General features: G+C 43.9%; 1 protein-coding gene across 1 annotated transcript in view; it reads left to right on the top strand.

The window, feature by feature from the left end:
- ZFYVE9 (zinc finger FYVE-type containing 9) overlaps positions 1–16,789 on the top strand; it is a 155,696-nt gene that overhangs the window by 102,558 nt on the left and 36,349 nt on the right. Inside the window, exons 12-14 of the mRNA XM_044674808.1 lie at positions 9,610–9,834; positions 12,244–12,326; positions 13,113–13,217. Of these exons, the coding sequence (XP_044530743.1) occupies positions 9,610–9,834; positions 12,244–12,326; positions 13,113–13,217 (413 nt within the window). The remainder of the gene's footprint in view (positions 1–9,609; positions 9,835–12,243; positions 12,327–13,112; positions 13,218–16,789) is intronic.

The following is a 16,789-nucleotide window of genomic DNA, read 5'->3' as shown; positions in this document are numbered from 1 at the left end:
TTTCCAGAAAAAATATTACTTAGCTCCCTGGAAATTAGTTTTTTTAATTTTAATAGCAATTAATAGGAAAGATAAATGCACCTGTGGCCATCACCACCCCCCTGGATCACCAAAGCACCAACCAGGGGGCAGTAGCGCCTACTTTGGGAATCACTGAACTATAATATAAAGCAGTGATCATCAAAATAATATGGCACTGGCTAAGAGATAGAAGGCTGGATCAAATAGACTTGGGGTAAATGACCTCAGCAAGCTAGTGTTAATAAACCCAAAGATCCCAGCTTTGGGGACAAGAACCCATTATTTGACAAAAATTGCTAAGAAAATTGGAAAACAGTATGGGAAAAAACAGTATAAGAAAAAATTCTTATACCCTATACCAAGATAAATTCAAAATGAGTAAATGACTTAAATATATCATATTGCCTAGAGTGATTTTAAATGGAGTTTCTCTTTCTAACTCTTGCTGCTGAGTTTTGTTGAAAATATATAGAAATGCTGATGATTTATGTGGGTTTATTTTGTACCCTGCTACTTTTTGAGCTAGAAAGAGAAACTCCATTAAAATCAGTCTACACATTATATTTCAGAATCTATTTATCAAGACAACAAAAAAAGTTATTATTTCCACTAGCTTTTTAGTTGATTTTCTAGGATTCTCTAGATATACCATCATATCATCTGCAAAGAGTGATAGTTTAGTTTTCTCATTGCCTACTTTGATCCCTTCCATTTCTTTTTCTTCTCTAATTGCTCCTGCTAGCATTTCTAGTACAATATTAAATAGTATTGGTGTTAATGGGTATCCTTGCTTCACTCCCAATCTTATTGGGAAGGCTTCTAACTTAGCCCTCTTGCAAATGATACTTGCTTATGGTTTTAAATAAATGCTGCTTATTATTTTGAGGAAAGGCCCTTTTATTCATATACTTTCTAGTGTTTTCAATAGGAATGGGTATTGTATTTTGTCAAAAGCTTTTTCTACATCTATTGAGACAATCATGTGATTCCTATTTGTTTGGTTGTTGATATGATCAATTATACTGATGGTTTTCCTCATATTGCATTCCTAGTATAAATCCTACCTGATCATAGTGAATAATCCTTGTGATAATTTGCTGTAGTCTTTTAGCTAGTATTTTACTTAAGATTTTTACATCTATGTTCATTAAGGAGATCGATCTATAATTTTCTTTCTTAATTTTTGGTCTTCCTGGCTTGGGAATGAGTACTATATTTGTGTCATAAAAAGAATTTGGTAAGACTCTTTCTTTGTGTATTTTTTCAAATACTTTGTAGAGTATTGGGATTAGTTGTTATTTAAATATTTGATAGAATTCATTTTTGTGAATCCATCTGGTTCTGGGGATTTTTTTCTTTTTCTATCCCCCTTTTCATTCATGATACTGTTAATTTGATTCTCTTCTTTCTTTCTTTTTTTAATTAAATTAACCAATACTTTATCTATTTTATTTGGGTTTTTTTCAAAATACCAACTCCTAGTCTTATTTATTAGTTCAATAGTTCTTTTACTTTCAATTTTATTAATTTCTCTTTTGTTTTTTAGGATTTCTAATTTGGTCACCATCTGAGAGTTTTTAATTTGTTCTTTTTCTAGTTTTTTTAGTTGCATGCCAAATTCATTGATCTCTTTCTTTTTTTGTTAATATAGGCACTCAGGGATATAAATTTCCCCCCTGAGTACTACTTTTACTGTATCTCATAATTTTGATATGTTGTCTCCTCATTGTTATTCTCTTCAATGAAATCAGTAATTGTTTTTATGATTTGTTCTTTAACCCACTAGTTTAGAGAATTAGATTATTTAATTTCCAATTAATTTTTAATTTGCCTCTTCATGTACCCTTTCTGATTATAATTTTTATTGCATTATGATCTGAAAAAGCTGCATTTATATGTACCATGTGCTGCTGAAAAGAAAGTATATTCCTTTTTATCCCTATTTACTTTTCTCCAGATATCTATTAACTCTAATTTTTCTAAAATTTCATTCACGTCTCTTATTTCTTGGTTCAGTTTATCTAGATCTGATAGGGGAAGATTGAGATCTCCTACTAGTGTAGTTTTGCTATCTATTTCTTCCTTAAGCTCCATTAACTTCTTTAAAAATCTGGATACTATACCATTTGGTGCATATATGTTGAATACTGATATTTCTTCATTATCTATACTGCTTTTTATCAGAATGTAATTACCTTACTTATCTCTTTTAATCAGATCTATTTTTGTTTTAACTTTGACAGAAATCATGATTGCTACTCCTGTCTTCTTTTTCTCAGTTGATGCCCAATAAATTTTGCTCCAGCCTCTTACTTTTACCATGTGTGTGTCTACCTGCTTCATGTTTGTTTCTTGTAAACAACATATGGTGGGATTTTGGTTTTTAATCCACTCTGTATTCACTTCCATTTTATGGGTGAGTTAATGCCATTCACATTCACAGTTATGATTACCTCTGTGTATTCCCTATCGTTTTGATTTCCTCTTTTAATCCTGCCCTTTCTCCTTTTACTATTTCCCTCCACAGCAGTGTTTTTCTTTTAATAAGTCTCCCTTTCCCTTACTCTTATTTTATTCCCCTTCCCATTGCCTCCCTTCTTATTCCCCTTCTACTTCTCTATAGGGTAAGATAGGATTCTATACCCCAATAAATCTAGCTGTTTTTTCCTCTCTGTACTGATTCCAATGAGAGTAAGGTTTAAGTATTACCTGTTACCACCTTCATCCTCCCCTTCTTGTAATAGTATTTTCTGCCCCCCTCCCACCTCCCATGTATTTCTTTATATGGTATAATTTACCCTGTTTTACCTCTTCCTTTGCATTTCTCTTAGTAGAATTCTCTTTTTCCCCCAATTTAATTTTTTTAAATACCATCATAAAAAGCTTAATACCACACCCTCTGCCTGTGTATATTTCTTCTATCTACTATGATAATGCAAATGATTTTTATGAGTTATAGATGTCATTTTTACATATAGAAGTATAATCAATTTGACCTTATTTAAGCCCTTAGATTTTTTCTCTTTCTTATTTATCTTTTTATGGTTCTCTTGAATTTTGTATTTGGACATCAAATTTTCTGTTTAATTCTGTTCTTTTCTACAGGAATGCTTGGAAATCTTCTATTTTATTAAATGCCCATTCTTTCTCTTGAAAGTATATAGGCAGTTTGGATGAATAGGTGATTCTTGGTTCTAGACCCAGTTCTCTTGCCTTCTAGAAAATCTTATTCCAATCCTTGCAGTCCTTCAGTGTGGAGGTTGCCAGATCCTGTGTAATCCTGACTGGGGTTCTATGATATCTGAATTGTTTTTGGCCACTTGCAGTATTTTCTCCTTGGCCTAGAAGCTCTTGAACTTGGCTATAATATTCCTAGGAGTTGTCATTTGGGGGTTTAATATGTAGGGGGTGATCTATGGATTCTTTCAATGTCAGTTTTGCCCTTTTATTCAAGAATATCGAGGTAGTTTTCTTGGCTAATTTCTTGTAATATGATGTCTAGACATTTTTGGTCATGGCTTTCAGGTAGTCCAATAATTCTCAAATTGTCTCTCCTGCATCTATTTTTTTAGATCAGTTGTTTTTTTTTCAGTGAGAAATTTCTTGTTTACTTCTATTTTTTCATTCTTTTGATTTTGTTTTATTATTTCTTGATGTCTCACGAAATCATTAGCTTCTACTCGCCCAATTCTAGTCTTTAAAGACTGATTTTCAACCATGATTTAAAAAAAAAAAATTTTTTTTTTATAAAACCCTTACTTTCCGTCTTGGAGTCAATACTGTGTATTGGCTCCAAGGCAGAAGAGCGGTAAGGGTAGCAATGGGGGTCAAGTGACTTGCCCAGGGTCACACAGCTGAGAAGTGTCTGAGGCCAGATTTGAACCTAGGACCTCCCGTCTCTAGACCTGGCTCTCAATCCACTGAGCTACCCAGCTGCCCCCTCATCCATGATTTTTTGATTCTCCTTTTTGATTTGGTATATTCTGGTTTTCATGGTACCCTTTTCCTCTTTGGGGTTCTTTGCCTGTTCTTCCCGCAGGCCAATTCTTGTTTTTAATCTGCTTATTACTTCATTTGCTTTGTGTCTCTCTTTCCATTTGGCTAATTTTTCCTTTTAAGCCTATTTTCTTTTTGTATTACTTTCATTTCTTTTTTCCACTTTTCTTCTATCTGTCTTTCTTGGTTCTTGAACTCTTTTTTGAGTTCCTCCACAGGTTGCAACCAGTTTCTTTTTTTTTTTTGAGAGTTTGCATGTGCTTGCTTGTTTCTCACCTTCTCTTATTGCTTCTGTTTTTTGCTCTTTTTCTCTGTAGAAATTTTCCAGGGTCAAGAGCTTTTTTTGCTATTGTTTACTCATTTTCCCACTAGAGAACTGGGAGTCCTTCACATTGCTGGCCATTTCTATCTTAGCTTCTGTCTCCAAAAGCTTTGCCTTGGAGCTATCTTTCTTTCCCTTTCAGAGGCCTGAGGAAACCCAGTACTATAGAGCTCTGACCCTTGTGTTTTGCCTTGAGGCTATCTTCCCTACAGCTTCTACCACTGCTTCTGCTGCTACTGCCTGCTGCCTCATGAGGCCTGGGTTTTGGAGCTCTGAACCTCATCTCCAGGGCCTAGGCTTTTTTTGGGGGGGTGGTCTGCAGTGTAGCATGCTTTGTAATGCTTTGCTCTGAGTCTATCTTCCCTGCCCTTGCTAGCTCAACTTTGGGGAGTGAGTCCAGTGCTATTAAGCTTCAAATCTTATTGTCAGGGGCCTTCAGGGGTAAGTCTGAAGTGCTTTTTCCTTGGTGTAGTCAGCCCCCTAGAATTCAGAGATTGCCGTAGACCTGGCTCTTCCTCTGACCTGGTAGGTGGAGGTGGAGGGATGGTCAGCCTGCACTTTTCCTTGTGAGGTTTTGCCCCCAGGAAACGTGGAAATCCCTCCTCACTGCCCATGTTTCACACTGTGTCCAGTGGAAGAGCCCCTTTGCTCATCCTGCTTTGACTTCTGTCCTTTTGAGACGCTTTGTAATGATCGGATTGGAAGGAAATTCAGAGCAGCTCCAAGGTTTTCTTGCTACTATGCCACCTTGGCTCTGCCCACTTTTCATTCATTTGTGTAGCCTACTCCCTTCTTTCAGTTTCTTGTTTTCTACAAAATTTTAAGATTTTGGTAAAAATGTTTTTAAAGTACAGATTGGTCTGCTCCCCCACTGACAGTGAACCACTTGCCATCTAGGTCCAGCAATTCAGCCTGTCCCTGATCCTCCCCACTGTACTTTGACTTGCCCATATCTTTCCATATTTTCTAGAAAAATAGCAAGAAAGATCTGCCAATTCCTTTGCTAAAACCTAGGGAAGCTGTATCTGTAGCATTCCCTTAACCTAGTGACCTTATTGAAAAGAAAAAAAATGACATTAAGCCTTTTCTTGAAAGACCAATGCACCTTTCCCAAATGTTCACTTAGCATCATGCTAATAACTAATTTGTCCTAGAATTTCCCCAGGAATAGAAATAAAAGTCCTAAGAGGTGCTAGCTGCCTTTGTTTCAGGAAAAGCATTGTGTATGTATATCGCTTAGGTCCAAATGACCTGCAGGCCTTCTCTCTCCTCTGTGACATTCTTTCATCTCACCCCCTGATGTAGGTTAAGATTTTTCTCTTCCTTTTTCTCCTTTTATTTGCATTGAAATATTGCTTACATGAAAATAAATTTTGTAGTCCCATCTTTTGTTTTTATATCATCTACATTTCTTAATATAGCCCCCTGACGAAGAATCTTTTCTTTTAAGAGAAGAAAAGCAGTTTAACGAAACTAGCCAACACATCAACCAAGTAAGCCATTTGATAAACAGTTGTGGCCCCCTGGCTCATCAAAGATGAGAGAGAAGCACAGGCTTACTTCTCTCCTTTTGGCCCAGGGCCCAGAGGTTTTGTCGATGTTATGATTTCCATCATTTCTTATAGCATAGTCATATCCCATGATCTTCATATACTACAGTTTGGTTAGCTGCTACCCAATGGATACATTATGTTGTGTGTCCACTTCTTTGCTACTATAAATAATTTGGAGAAGAAGGGCCTTCCTATTTTTTTATTCCATTGGAGTGTATCTCTCATAGCTGGATAACTGAATCAAAAAGTATGCACTTTTTAGTTACTTTCTTAGCATAATTCTGAATTGCTTTTATGAATGGTCCAACCAATAATTCACAGCTTCTCTAACAGGAGGTTAGAGTGCCTATCCTTCCATGTCTATTCCCATTTTTTATTATCTTTGCCATCTTTAAAGAAACTTCATTCCCTCTAGTAGCCTAGAAAGTGGAGAGCTATCCAAGCCCATTTGTCTTTAGTTTAACACATCTCCATTAAGCACTTGCTAGGTGCCAGGCACTGTGCTGGGAGCTGGTGAAACCAAGAGTAGCTTATATTCTGCAGCCTCAGGAGGTCTAGCAGGATGTGGGCAAAAGAAGAGCATAGCTTATATTCTGCAGCCTCAGGAGGTCTAGCAGGATGTGGGCAAAAGAAGAGCATAGAACACACTCACCAGTAGATACAGAGCATGCATGGAATCATTTCAAGGCGGAGAAAGATCTAGCAATTAAGGGGGTCAGGAAAGGCCTCATGTCAGAGATGGGCTCCACTGGGGTATTCTTTAAAGGAAACTAGAAAGTCTAGGAAGTGGATGTATACAGGCAGTTTGTTACAGGTAGTGGGTACCACTCATGTGAAAGGATGGATGTAGGAGAGCCAGGGATGTGTTTGAGAAACCAGTAGCAGGCCAGGCTGTGTAGGATAGAGAGTAAGATGAAACAAGACCAGAAGGTTTTGTAAAGGAGCCAGGCTGTAGATTCCAGGGATAACAGGTGCTTTGTGCCATCATACATCCTGAGCCTTGGCAAACCAGAAGTAGTAGGTGGCAGAGTGTTTCCAGAGACTCGGTGTCTGGGCCATGTGGAGGGGCATCTACCTCATCTGGCAGCCTCCTACCATGCAACAAATGTTACTGTATGGAGTCTGCTCACAATGCTTCTTCTAAGAATCTGTTATTATGGAGAGAGAGAGCTGACTCTGGGGACCATGAATGAAGATCAGCAGACCACATAGCCTACCATTGAGTGAAACGTAAAGGAAACTGCTTTGTGTATTTTTGTATCAGTCCAAGGCTCAGGAATTTGTATTTTATCCTAGAGTCAGTGAAACCCCTGAAGATAAATTTTAAGGAGGGGAGTGATATGGTCAGATTTATGTTTTAATTGGGTCATTTTGACTGTTCTGAGGAAATGGATCAGAGCAGAAGATACCAGAGGTAAAGAGACCAGTTAGGGGACTTTTGCAGTAGTTCAGGTAAGAAGGGATGTAGGCTGTGTGAGTGTGGAGAGAGACAGGTGGATTTAAGAGATGTCAAACACAAGATCAGCAGTACTAGGCCCTGAGGGAGAGAATCATGTCCTAGAAGCCAAGCGATGAGAGGAGATTGATTATTTAGGAGGAGAGTTTGGACATAGAAGCAGAACCAGTGTCACAGGCTACAGAGAAATCAAGCAAAAGGAGGATAAGGAAAAAAAATTGGATTTAGCAGCTTATTGTTGGCACCCTTGCAGAGAGTAATTTTGGTCAAGTGAGTTTGGAAATGAGGTTGAAAAGGATTAAGAAGTGAATGAGAAAAAGAGAAAATGGGCACAAGTGTAGACAACTATTTCTTGGAATTTGTCTATAAAAGGGAAAGAAATCTAGGATGATAGCTTTAGGGGATGGCAAGGTCGAATCAAGTTTTTATCTTTTTTTTTTATTTTTTATTTTTTTTAAAGATGAGAGAGACCCTGACAAGTTTCTAGGTGGCAAGAAAGGAGCCAGTAGATTCAAGGAAAGATTCAAGATGGAGGGAAGAAAGAACATGATTCAGAAGGCAATGGAGACAGGAAAAGACAGACTCAAGAGCGTGGCTTGGAGGCAAAGATAGGCCCATATCTACATTAAAATCTGGTGGCAAGTGGAATAAGATAGATGAAGTGAGACATAGGGGTGAAGAGAGCGTTTGACTGATAGATGACTTCCATCCTGAATCACGAAAACATGGTGCACTAGGTTTGGAATAAGAAGGACCTGGCTGTAGGATGGCAAACAAGACTCTTAACTTCTTTGGGCCTCAGTTTCCTTTTCTGTAAAAATGAGGATTTGGATAGTGCTATCAAGGGAGGCTGGATGGGAATCAAGGTCTGAATTCAAATTCTGACTCTAAATCCATGATCCATGTGACCTTGGGCAAGTCACTTTAACTCTAATCCCTCCCTCCCCACCTCCTGTTTTCTCACCCATAAAATGTAGAGATTGGACTGGATGGCCCTGAGGTAGATGCCTTGAAAAAGCTGTTGGTCACTATCAAATACAATGGATGTTCTTTGGCCTGCTGGGAAGGGGGATAAAAGGCTCTTTTGGAATAGGAGCATTCATTGGGTGGTCTCCTCCTCCACAAACTCAACCAGAACAGCTTTGGTACGATGTCAGGCGCTAACGTCCCCCACCCTGACTGCTTGTGTTCACCTTCCTCATTTGTAAGAGGGAGACCGTGCTAGCATTGCCTCCCGAGGAGCTTAGGAGGAACAAGCGAAATGACACCCGTAAAATGTCTCACCAACCTTAAAGGACTCGATCAGTTCTAGTTAGTCTCAGTATTACTGTGTGTGTTGGAAGGATGGATTAAGCACTTACAGATGCCTACTTTGTGCCAGACACTGTGCTAAGCGCTTTACGAAGATCTCATTCTGTCCTCCCAACAACTCTGGGAGGGAGCTGTTACTCTTATTCCCATTTTTCAGTTGAGGAAATTGAGGCAGACATAGTTTGCTAGTTGTGTGACTTGCTCAGGGTCACACACTAGTATCTGAGGCCATATTTGACCTGGAATCTCCCCTACTCCAGGCCCAGCACTGTGTGCATTGCTCCACTTAGCTGGCAGCATTTTCCCATATGGTTTTAATTTCTTCTCTTACGTCTCTATTTTGAAAGCTTTTTATACCACAGTATGGGCAATATACCTTAGAAACATTGCTCTCTTCAATTTTTATGAATTGATGTTACCTCCAGGAGTTTGCAGGGACTGGTTTTCTAAGTGTTCATTTCTAGTAGTTGATGTATTCAATTCTCAAGGGCAATTTGGAGTTCTGTGTCTGGAGTATGAGGATTTGTCTTCTCTTTGGTTATAAAAGACAGCAGACTTTTGATGTATATTTCTAGCAACCTGATTGTCTCTTTTCTGAGATTTGGCAGATCTTTAGTTTTAAAAATAAAATTTTCTGATTTTCTTATTTATATTATTTTCATCTTTTTTTAAAGGAATTAAGAGAGAAATGGCTCTGGGACAAATCGCTATTCTTTTCATATTCCTCTTAATGTTCTGTGGATTATTGTTCAGATTTATGTTATCATATAGATAAAATGGCTGCTTTTATCACCAACTAAAAATATTATGATATAAGTTCCCACGTAGTCATGCTGTTGTGATTGATCACACCTTACCATCACCATCATTCAGTATCTCTCCCACACAGTGCGAGGGGCTTGTGGAGACAGAGAAAATGGTTTAAATTCACAAAGGTCTTTATATTTTAGGCAATGTTGTCGGCTGCTTGGGACACTCCTTCTTCAGCCAAAGCTTCCTGGGCAGTAAAGAACATGGTGGGTTCCTGTACGTTACGTCCACTTACCAGTCATTGCAGGACCTGGTGCTCCCGACTCCACCTTACTTGTTTGGGATTCTTATCCAGAAGTGGGAAACTCCATGGGCAAAAGTATTCCCCATCCGACTGATGCTGAGGCTCGGCGCTGAATACAGACGTAAGTTAAAGCCCTCCCCGGGGCCCCAACCCTGACTCTAAATGTGTGTAACAATAAAACAGAGACATTGCGTGGTCTGGTGGGAAAGAGGGAGAGGCGAGGACATTGCCAGTGGCCCGCCCTGACCCTGCCTGGTTCTCAGGCCTTGGGCAAGTCCCCTCAGCTCTCTGAGACGGTGGTCCTGGGATACCCCTGCGTCCGTCCCTGTGCTGGCTCCTCCTCTCCTCCTCCCCCCCTCGCCCCATCTCCAACCGATGGCCCCGTCTTGTCTCGGTGCCCCCAGAATCTCTGGCATCTGTCGCCAGGGCCCTCGTTCCGGCCTCCCTCCCCTCTCTGGGGCCTGGCGCAGTCCTCTCCTGACTGGCCTTCGTGCTTCACCGCCCTCCGCTCTAAGCCATCGACCCTCCACCTGCCCAAATGCTGCTCCTGAGGCCAGGCTCCACCGTGCCACCCCCTTCCCCGGTCAGGGAATTAAAAAGGCTTCCTGTCGCCCCTTGGATCCCAGAGAAACGTCTCCCTTGTAGAAACGGATGTAGAATGAGGCATGAGGAGCACCAGCAGGACAGCGTACGTGATAACAATATTGTCGGGCCAGTAACTCGGGAAGATGTAGGAGCTCGGATGGGCGCAAGGACCAAGCCTTCTGCTGGAGAAGTGCCGAGGGCAGAGTGGCCTGTGTGACCACCTGTTTGTGGCTTAAGAGGAAGGGGGATTTTTATGGAAACAAAATGTCATGTTAAAAATACCTAATATAGGGGGCAGCTGGGTAGCTCAGTGGATTGAGGGTTAGGCCCAGAGACAGGAGGTCCTGGGTTCAAATCCAGCCTCAGACACTTCCTAGCTGTGTGACGCTGGGCAAGTCACTTAACCCCCATTGCCTACCTTTACTGCTCTGGTGCCTTGGAATCAATGTGTAGTATAGATTCTAAGACAGAAGGTAAGAATTAAAAAGAAAATCCTAATATGAACTTCTTTCTCTGATTTTTCAAACCTTTAACAACCTAGGCCCAGTCTGCCCTTCCCAAACTGTATGGTCCAACCAAATCAGCCCCCTGGTGGATTGTTCTACAGCAGCAGCAGTTCCCAAACTTTTTTGGCCTCCCACCCCCTTTCCAGAAAAAATATTACTTAGCTCCCTGGAAATTAATTTTTTTTTAATTTTAATAGCAATTAGTAGGAAAGATAAATGCACCTGTGGCATCACCACCCCCCTGGATCACTGCAGCACCCACCAGGGGGCGGGGGCGCCCACTTTGGGAATCACTGTTCTGCAGGATGCCACCTCCTACAGAAAGTCTTCCCTGATGCTTCTGAGTGCTTTTACCCTCCCACCCCATTTCCTTTGTATTGCTTTTGTACAGACTCAACATCTCTGTAGAACTGCATGCTGCCTCTTCTAAGAGCATGTAAGGGGGGTCTGTTAGACTTGTCTCTGCACTCAGCACCTACCTCTGGGCCCAGCATCCGGGAGGTACTTAATGGATGCTTGATGGCCCATTCCTGAGGGCAGGGAACGTCCTCCAGGCATAGGCAGGGCATGGAGGGGGGCGTCTTTACGCATCTACACTGGGGCCCTTTTCTCTCCCCTCGTGGGCCTCCCTCTTCTCCTCAGGCTTCTCCCTGGCCTCTCTCAGGATGCCCAGCGCTCCTGGCTTCCCTGGCCGGGCCCTCCCGGAAGCCTTCCTTGGTGTGTGGCTAGCCCGGAGCGCCCGGAGGGCAGCCTCTGTCTTTCTCCTTTTTTCTATGTCTGACACCAAGTAGACCCGGGAGGAGTGCTTATTGCCGGACCCCCTGACTGACTGACTGACTGACTGACTGACTGACTGACTGTCCTGTGACTGCCACGATTTGTGCTGGTCCTGTGCTTGGCCTGGGGGTCACTGGAGAACGTGGGGCCCTGCTCTTTGTACCCTTGGGGGCCTCTGAGGAAGGGCTGTGAATGGGCCCATTTTACAGCGGAGGAGCCCGAGGCAGGCCAAGTTCAGGGCTTTGCCAGGGTCACCCTGCTAGAGGCCTGGGGCCTGTCTCAACTCGGCTTTTCCAGCCTCGGGCCCAGCACGCTGCGCCCTGTGGGGCCCCCTGGTGGCCGCCGACGGATCGTACCCATCGTGACTGGCTTTTCTATGACCACAAACACAAGCTGGGTCTCCCAGTGGGTGGGGAGCCAGGTCCGGGGTTCCAGTGTGGCCTCAGACCCTTCCTCGCTGGGTGACCCTGGGCAGGTCCCTCCCCCCCACTGCCCAGCCTTGGAACCCGCGTATAGTGTTATCCTGAGATGGGGGGTGAGGCGGGAGGGAAGGAGGGCGGGAGGACGGAGGAGCGCGTGATGGATGGAGGCAGGGCGAGGCTCCGGGACGTTTTGGCGCTTCGGGGCGCCTCCTCACGGGCTTCTCCCCATGCTCTCTGCAGTGTATCCGTGCCCTCTGTTCAGCGTCCGCTTCCGGAAGCCTTTGTTTGGAGAGACGGGACACACCATCATGAATCTCCTCGCAGTAAGTGTCGCCGCCCTTTTCTCCGGCCGGAGTCCTGGCCTGAAGTGGCCCCCTGGGCGGCCCGTGTTCCCGGGAATCCCCCTCGCCCTTTGCTCCTCGGGGCGTCCCTTGTAGAAGGGCCTCAGGCCGGGCCTGCTCGGCACTGCTGGGAGCCCCGAGTCCTCTTCCCTTTGGAGAGACGAGAAGCCGCCGCTCGGGAAGCTCTCTGGGCTTCATCTCATGCCATAGTTGTGACTCGAGCCCGAAGCGTGGACGGCCTCGTTTTAGTGGCGTGTGCGTGCATGTGGGCATGTGTGTATGTGTGCGTGTATGCGTGCATGTGGGTGTGTATGTATGTGTGTGCATGTGTGTGCATGTGTGCGGGCGTGTGTGCATGTGTGTGCATATGGGCGTGTGTGCATGTGTGTGCATGCGGGTGTGTGTGCATATGGGCGTGTGTGCATGTGTGTGCATATGGGCGTGTGTGCATGTGTGTGCATGCGGGCGTGTGTGCATATGGGCGTGTGTGCATGTGTGTGCATGCGGGCGTGTGTGCATGCAGGCGTGTGTGCATGCGGGCATGGGCGGGCTCTTCCTACAGAGACTTGGTTCCGTTCGGGGCTCAGCCCCATCTGGGGAAACGGGGAGTTGCCAAGCCGTCATGTGATGGGCCGGGGCACCCCCTTTGGGGAGGCCTCAGGGTGCTCGTCGAGTTCCTCGTTCCATCAGAAATGTCAGCAGCCGCGTGACGCGATGCGTGTCCATGACTCAGGCCCAACCCTAATGCCCGCTTTGTGCCCTTCTCAGGACTTCCGGAATTACCAGTACACGCTGCCCGTGGTTCAGGGCTTGGTGGTGGACATGGAGGTGAGGAAGACGAGCATCAAAATTCCCAGCAACAGGTACAATGAGGTAAGATGCTGCGTGTGTGTGCGCGTGTGTGTGTGTGCGTGTGTGTGCGTGTGTGTGTGCGAGTGTGTGCGTGTGTGTGAGTGCGTGTGCGTGTGTGTGAGTGTGTGTGAGAGTGTGTGCGTGAGTGAGTGTGTGTGAGTGTGTGTGTGCGCGCATGTGTGTGAGTGTGTGTGAGTGTGTGCGCGCGCATGTGTGTGAGTGTGTGCGTGTGTGTGAGTGCGTGTGCGTGTGTGTGTGTGTGTGAGTGTGTGTGTGTGTGTGAGTGTGTTTCTGCTGCTCTCTAGAGCTAACCAGCTGAGGGGAGGGGGAACGGGGGTGGCTGAGGAGAGCCGCGGAGGACCAGACCGAGCACCGACCCTTCCGGAGGCTTTGGGGGCACGAAGGGCTCTGAGCAGGCCTACGAGGCTGGGCCTTTAGGAAGTGGCGCCTGCGGGGAATCGTGCGAGTCGGAGACTCCCGAAGACTGAAGGCTCCACCCTGCTCGCGAAGGGCATCCCTTCCACAGACACGCTCTGCTCAGTAAATAAAGAGGAGATCCTGGATCAGTCTGAGGGGCTTTGAGTGCGTGAAGACCACCAACAGCTGAGGGAAGGTTGGCCGAGGCCTCCTGAGAGAAGGGAAGCGAAGGGAAGGGAGGGGACAGACACAGCCCGGAGAGCGCCCGGCGCTTCATACGTTTTATTTATTGGATCCTCACATCCCCGTAGGTGCAGTTATTGTCCCCGTCTTACAGTTTGGAAAACTGAGGCCGACAGAGGTTAACGAGTTGTCCAGGGTCCCAAAGCTACTAAATGTCTGAGGCTGGATTGGAATTTGGGTCTTCCTGACGCCAGGCCCAGCCCGCTCTCTGCCGAGTCCTCTCGCTGCCTCACGACGGGATCGAACGCCTCTGTTTACCAATGTGTGCTCTCAGCGTCGGCAGGACCAGCCCTCTGTTCCTTTCTAGCTGGTTCACCACCTCATTCCCCACAGAATCTAGGACAGGATTTCTCTTTCCTCCTTAACTTTCCGGCAGCTTCCCCTCAGTCACCTCAGCGGAAAGGCTTTTGTCTTGGCTAAGAAAATGGAGGCCATCGACGAGGATGTCCTCTTCCTCTCTCTTCATCGCCATCTCCTCGGCACCTCGTCCCGCCCTCGTACCCTTTGCCGGCTCTCATAGTGAGGCGGACATGTGCTTGGTCAGATTCTCTTCCGTGTTCTTCAGCACACACCCCCGGCCCCCCCCCGGTGTCTCACATCTTCAGGGTCTCCCTGTAGCTTTGCCTTTTCAGTCTTCGTCAGACATGTTCGACTCTTGGTGACCCCGTTTGGGGTTTCAGGCAAAAATCCTGGAGTGACTTACTACTTCCTGCTCTAGCTCATGTTATAAATGAGGAAACTGAGGCAAGCCAGGGTAAGTGACTTACCCAGAGTCACACAGCTAGAAGTGTCTGAGGCCAGATTTGAACTCTGGAAGAGGAGTCTTCCTGACTCCTGGCCAACTGCTCTATCCACTGTGCCACCCAGCTGCCCCTATGGATGCCTTCAGAAATACCCATCTGTCTCCCTATCCTTAAATAAAACCTTCTCACAATCATGAAAACCCATGAAGCTGTTGTTTCCTGTCTCTCTTTTTTTCAGCCAAACCAAAGTCAGTCATCTCTACTCAGTGCTTTCCCTTCTGCTCTTCTCAGTGCTTGGCTTTTGAAATCTGACTTCCTGCTTCACCCCCAAGTCAGAGTGCTCTCCGCAGTTCCCAGAGATCTCTTCATTGCCCTCTCTCATGGGATTTATTTTCTCAGTTCTCATCCTTCTTTCTGTTTCACTTGACAGGATTGATTCTATTTGCCCTTTCTTCCCTGCCTCAAGTTTCACACCATTCCAGGCCATCCTACACCCAGCAGCCAGTGAAATTTTCCTTCAATGCTAGTCTAAGCATATGACCCCCCCCCCTTCTCCACCTGTTCCAGGGGTTCCCTATTGCCTCTAAGATAAAATAGAATCTCCTCCATCCTGGTACTGCCAGGCCCCAGCCCATCTTCCTAGCCTCCTTGGCTGTTGCCTTTGCTCTGACTAACCCATCAGCCCAAGATGCATGTCTCCTTTTCCATTAAAACTCTGCCCAAGCATCATCATCTGTGTGAAACTCTGCCTGATCCCCACAAATCTGCCTTCACAAACCACCTTGAATTTCACTACTTTGTATTTATACACATACTTGTCTCCCCACATTTGACTGTAAACTTGTGAGTTGAGAATTATTTCATTCTTTGTGCTCTTATTGCCATCCCCTGCCTAGCTCGGTGCCTGACAACTGGAAGCTGCTTTAAAAATACCTGTTGATTCACTCTGTGTAATAACAGAATGAAAAACCTGTGGATATAGTGAGTTCTCCCTCCCTGGAACTTTTCTTTTTTTAACTTCATATTTTTTAACTTTTTTTTTTAACCAATTACATGTAGTAGCAAATTTCCATGCAAGGTTTCCTAACTTATATGTTTGAATTTATCTCTCTCTCTCTTCCCTTCTCCCAGTGCTGGCAGGCAATTTGATCTAGGTTTTATAAACCTATTTCCATATTTTCATTTTTGGATGTGAGTAACCTTATAAAATGAAAAACCCAAACATAAAGCCAAATAAACAGTTGAAAAATCATGCACTTACATCTGTATTCTGATTCCAAAGGTTCTTTCTCCGGAGGTGGATGACATTCTTTGTCATAAGTCCCTCAGAATTTTCCTGGTTCATTGTATTGCTGAGAGTAGCTAAGTCTGTCACATTTAATCATTCCATGCTGTTACTGTATACAGTGTGTTCCTGGTTCTGCTTATTTCACTCTGCATCAGTTTGTGTAGGTCTTTCTAGTTCTTTCTGAAGTCATCCTGTTCATCATTCCTTAGTATTCCATCACCATCATATACCACAATTTGTTCAGCCATCCCCTAATTGATGGACATCCCTTCAATTTCCAGTTCTTTGACACTACATAAAGGGCAGCTATAAATATTTTTGTAGAAGTAGGTCCTTTTTTTTTTTTTTTGGATCTCTCCAGGATACAGACTTTTTTCATGTGATGATTGGTAACTTTGATTTCTTCATGTGGAAACCACTTATTCATATCCTTTGACCATTTTTTAATTGGGGAATGACTTGGATTCTTAATAAATTTGATTTAGTTCTTTACATATTTGAGAAAGGAGACCTTTATCAGAGAAATTGTAAAAAATTTTTCCCAGTTGTTTTCCTTCTAATCTTGGTTGCATTGATTTTGTTTGTACAAAAAAATTTTTAATTTAATATTTGATTATATTTGATAAGTAACAAATTTAATATCTGATGATGAAAAAATAATGATCAAAATCACTCATTTTACATCTTATAATGCTCTCTGTTTCTTGTTTGGTCATAAATTCTTCCCTTCTCCATAGTTCTGACAGGTAAACTAGTCTGTGTTCCCCTAATTTATTTATAACATATATGTCTAAATCATATACCCATTTTGACCTTATCTTGGTATTGGGTGAGAGGTACTGATCTATATCTAATTTTTGTCATATTGTTTTCTAATTTTCCCTGCAGTTTCTGTCAGATAG

The sequence above is a fragment of the Gracilinanus agilis genome, chromosome 4, assembly GCF_016433145.1.
Source record: "Gracilinanus agilis isolate LMUSP501 chromosome 4, AgileGrace, whole genome shotgun sequence".
In the NCBI taxonomy this organism is placed as follows: Eukaryota; Metazoa; Chordata; class Mammalia; order Didelphimorphia; family Didelphidae; genus Gracilinanus; species Gracilinanus agilis.
Note: the sequence above shows the minus strand (reverse complement) of the source record. Positions and strands in the feature narration are given on the sequence as shown.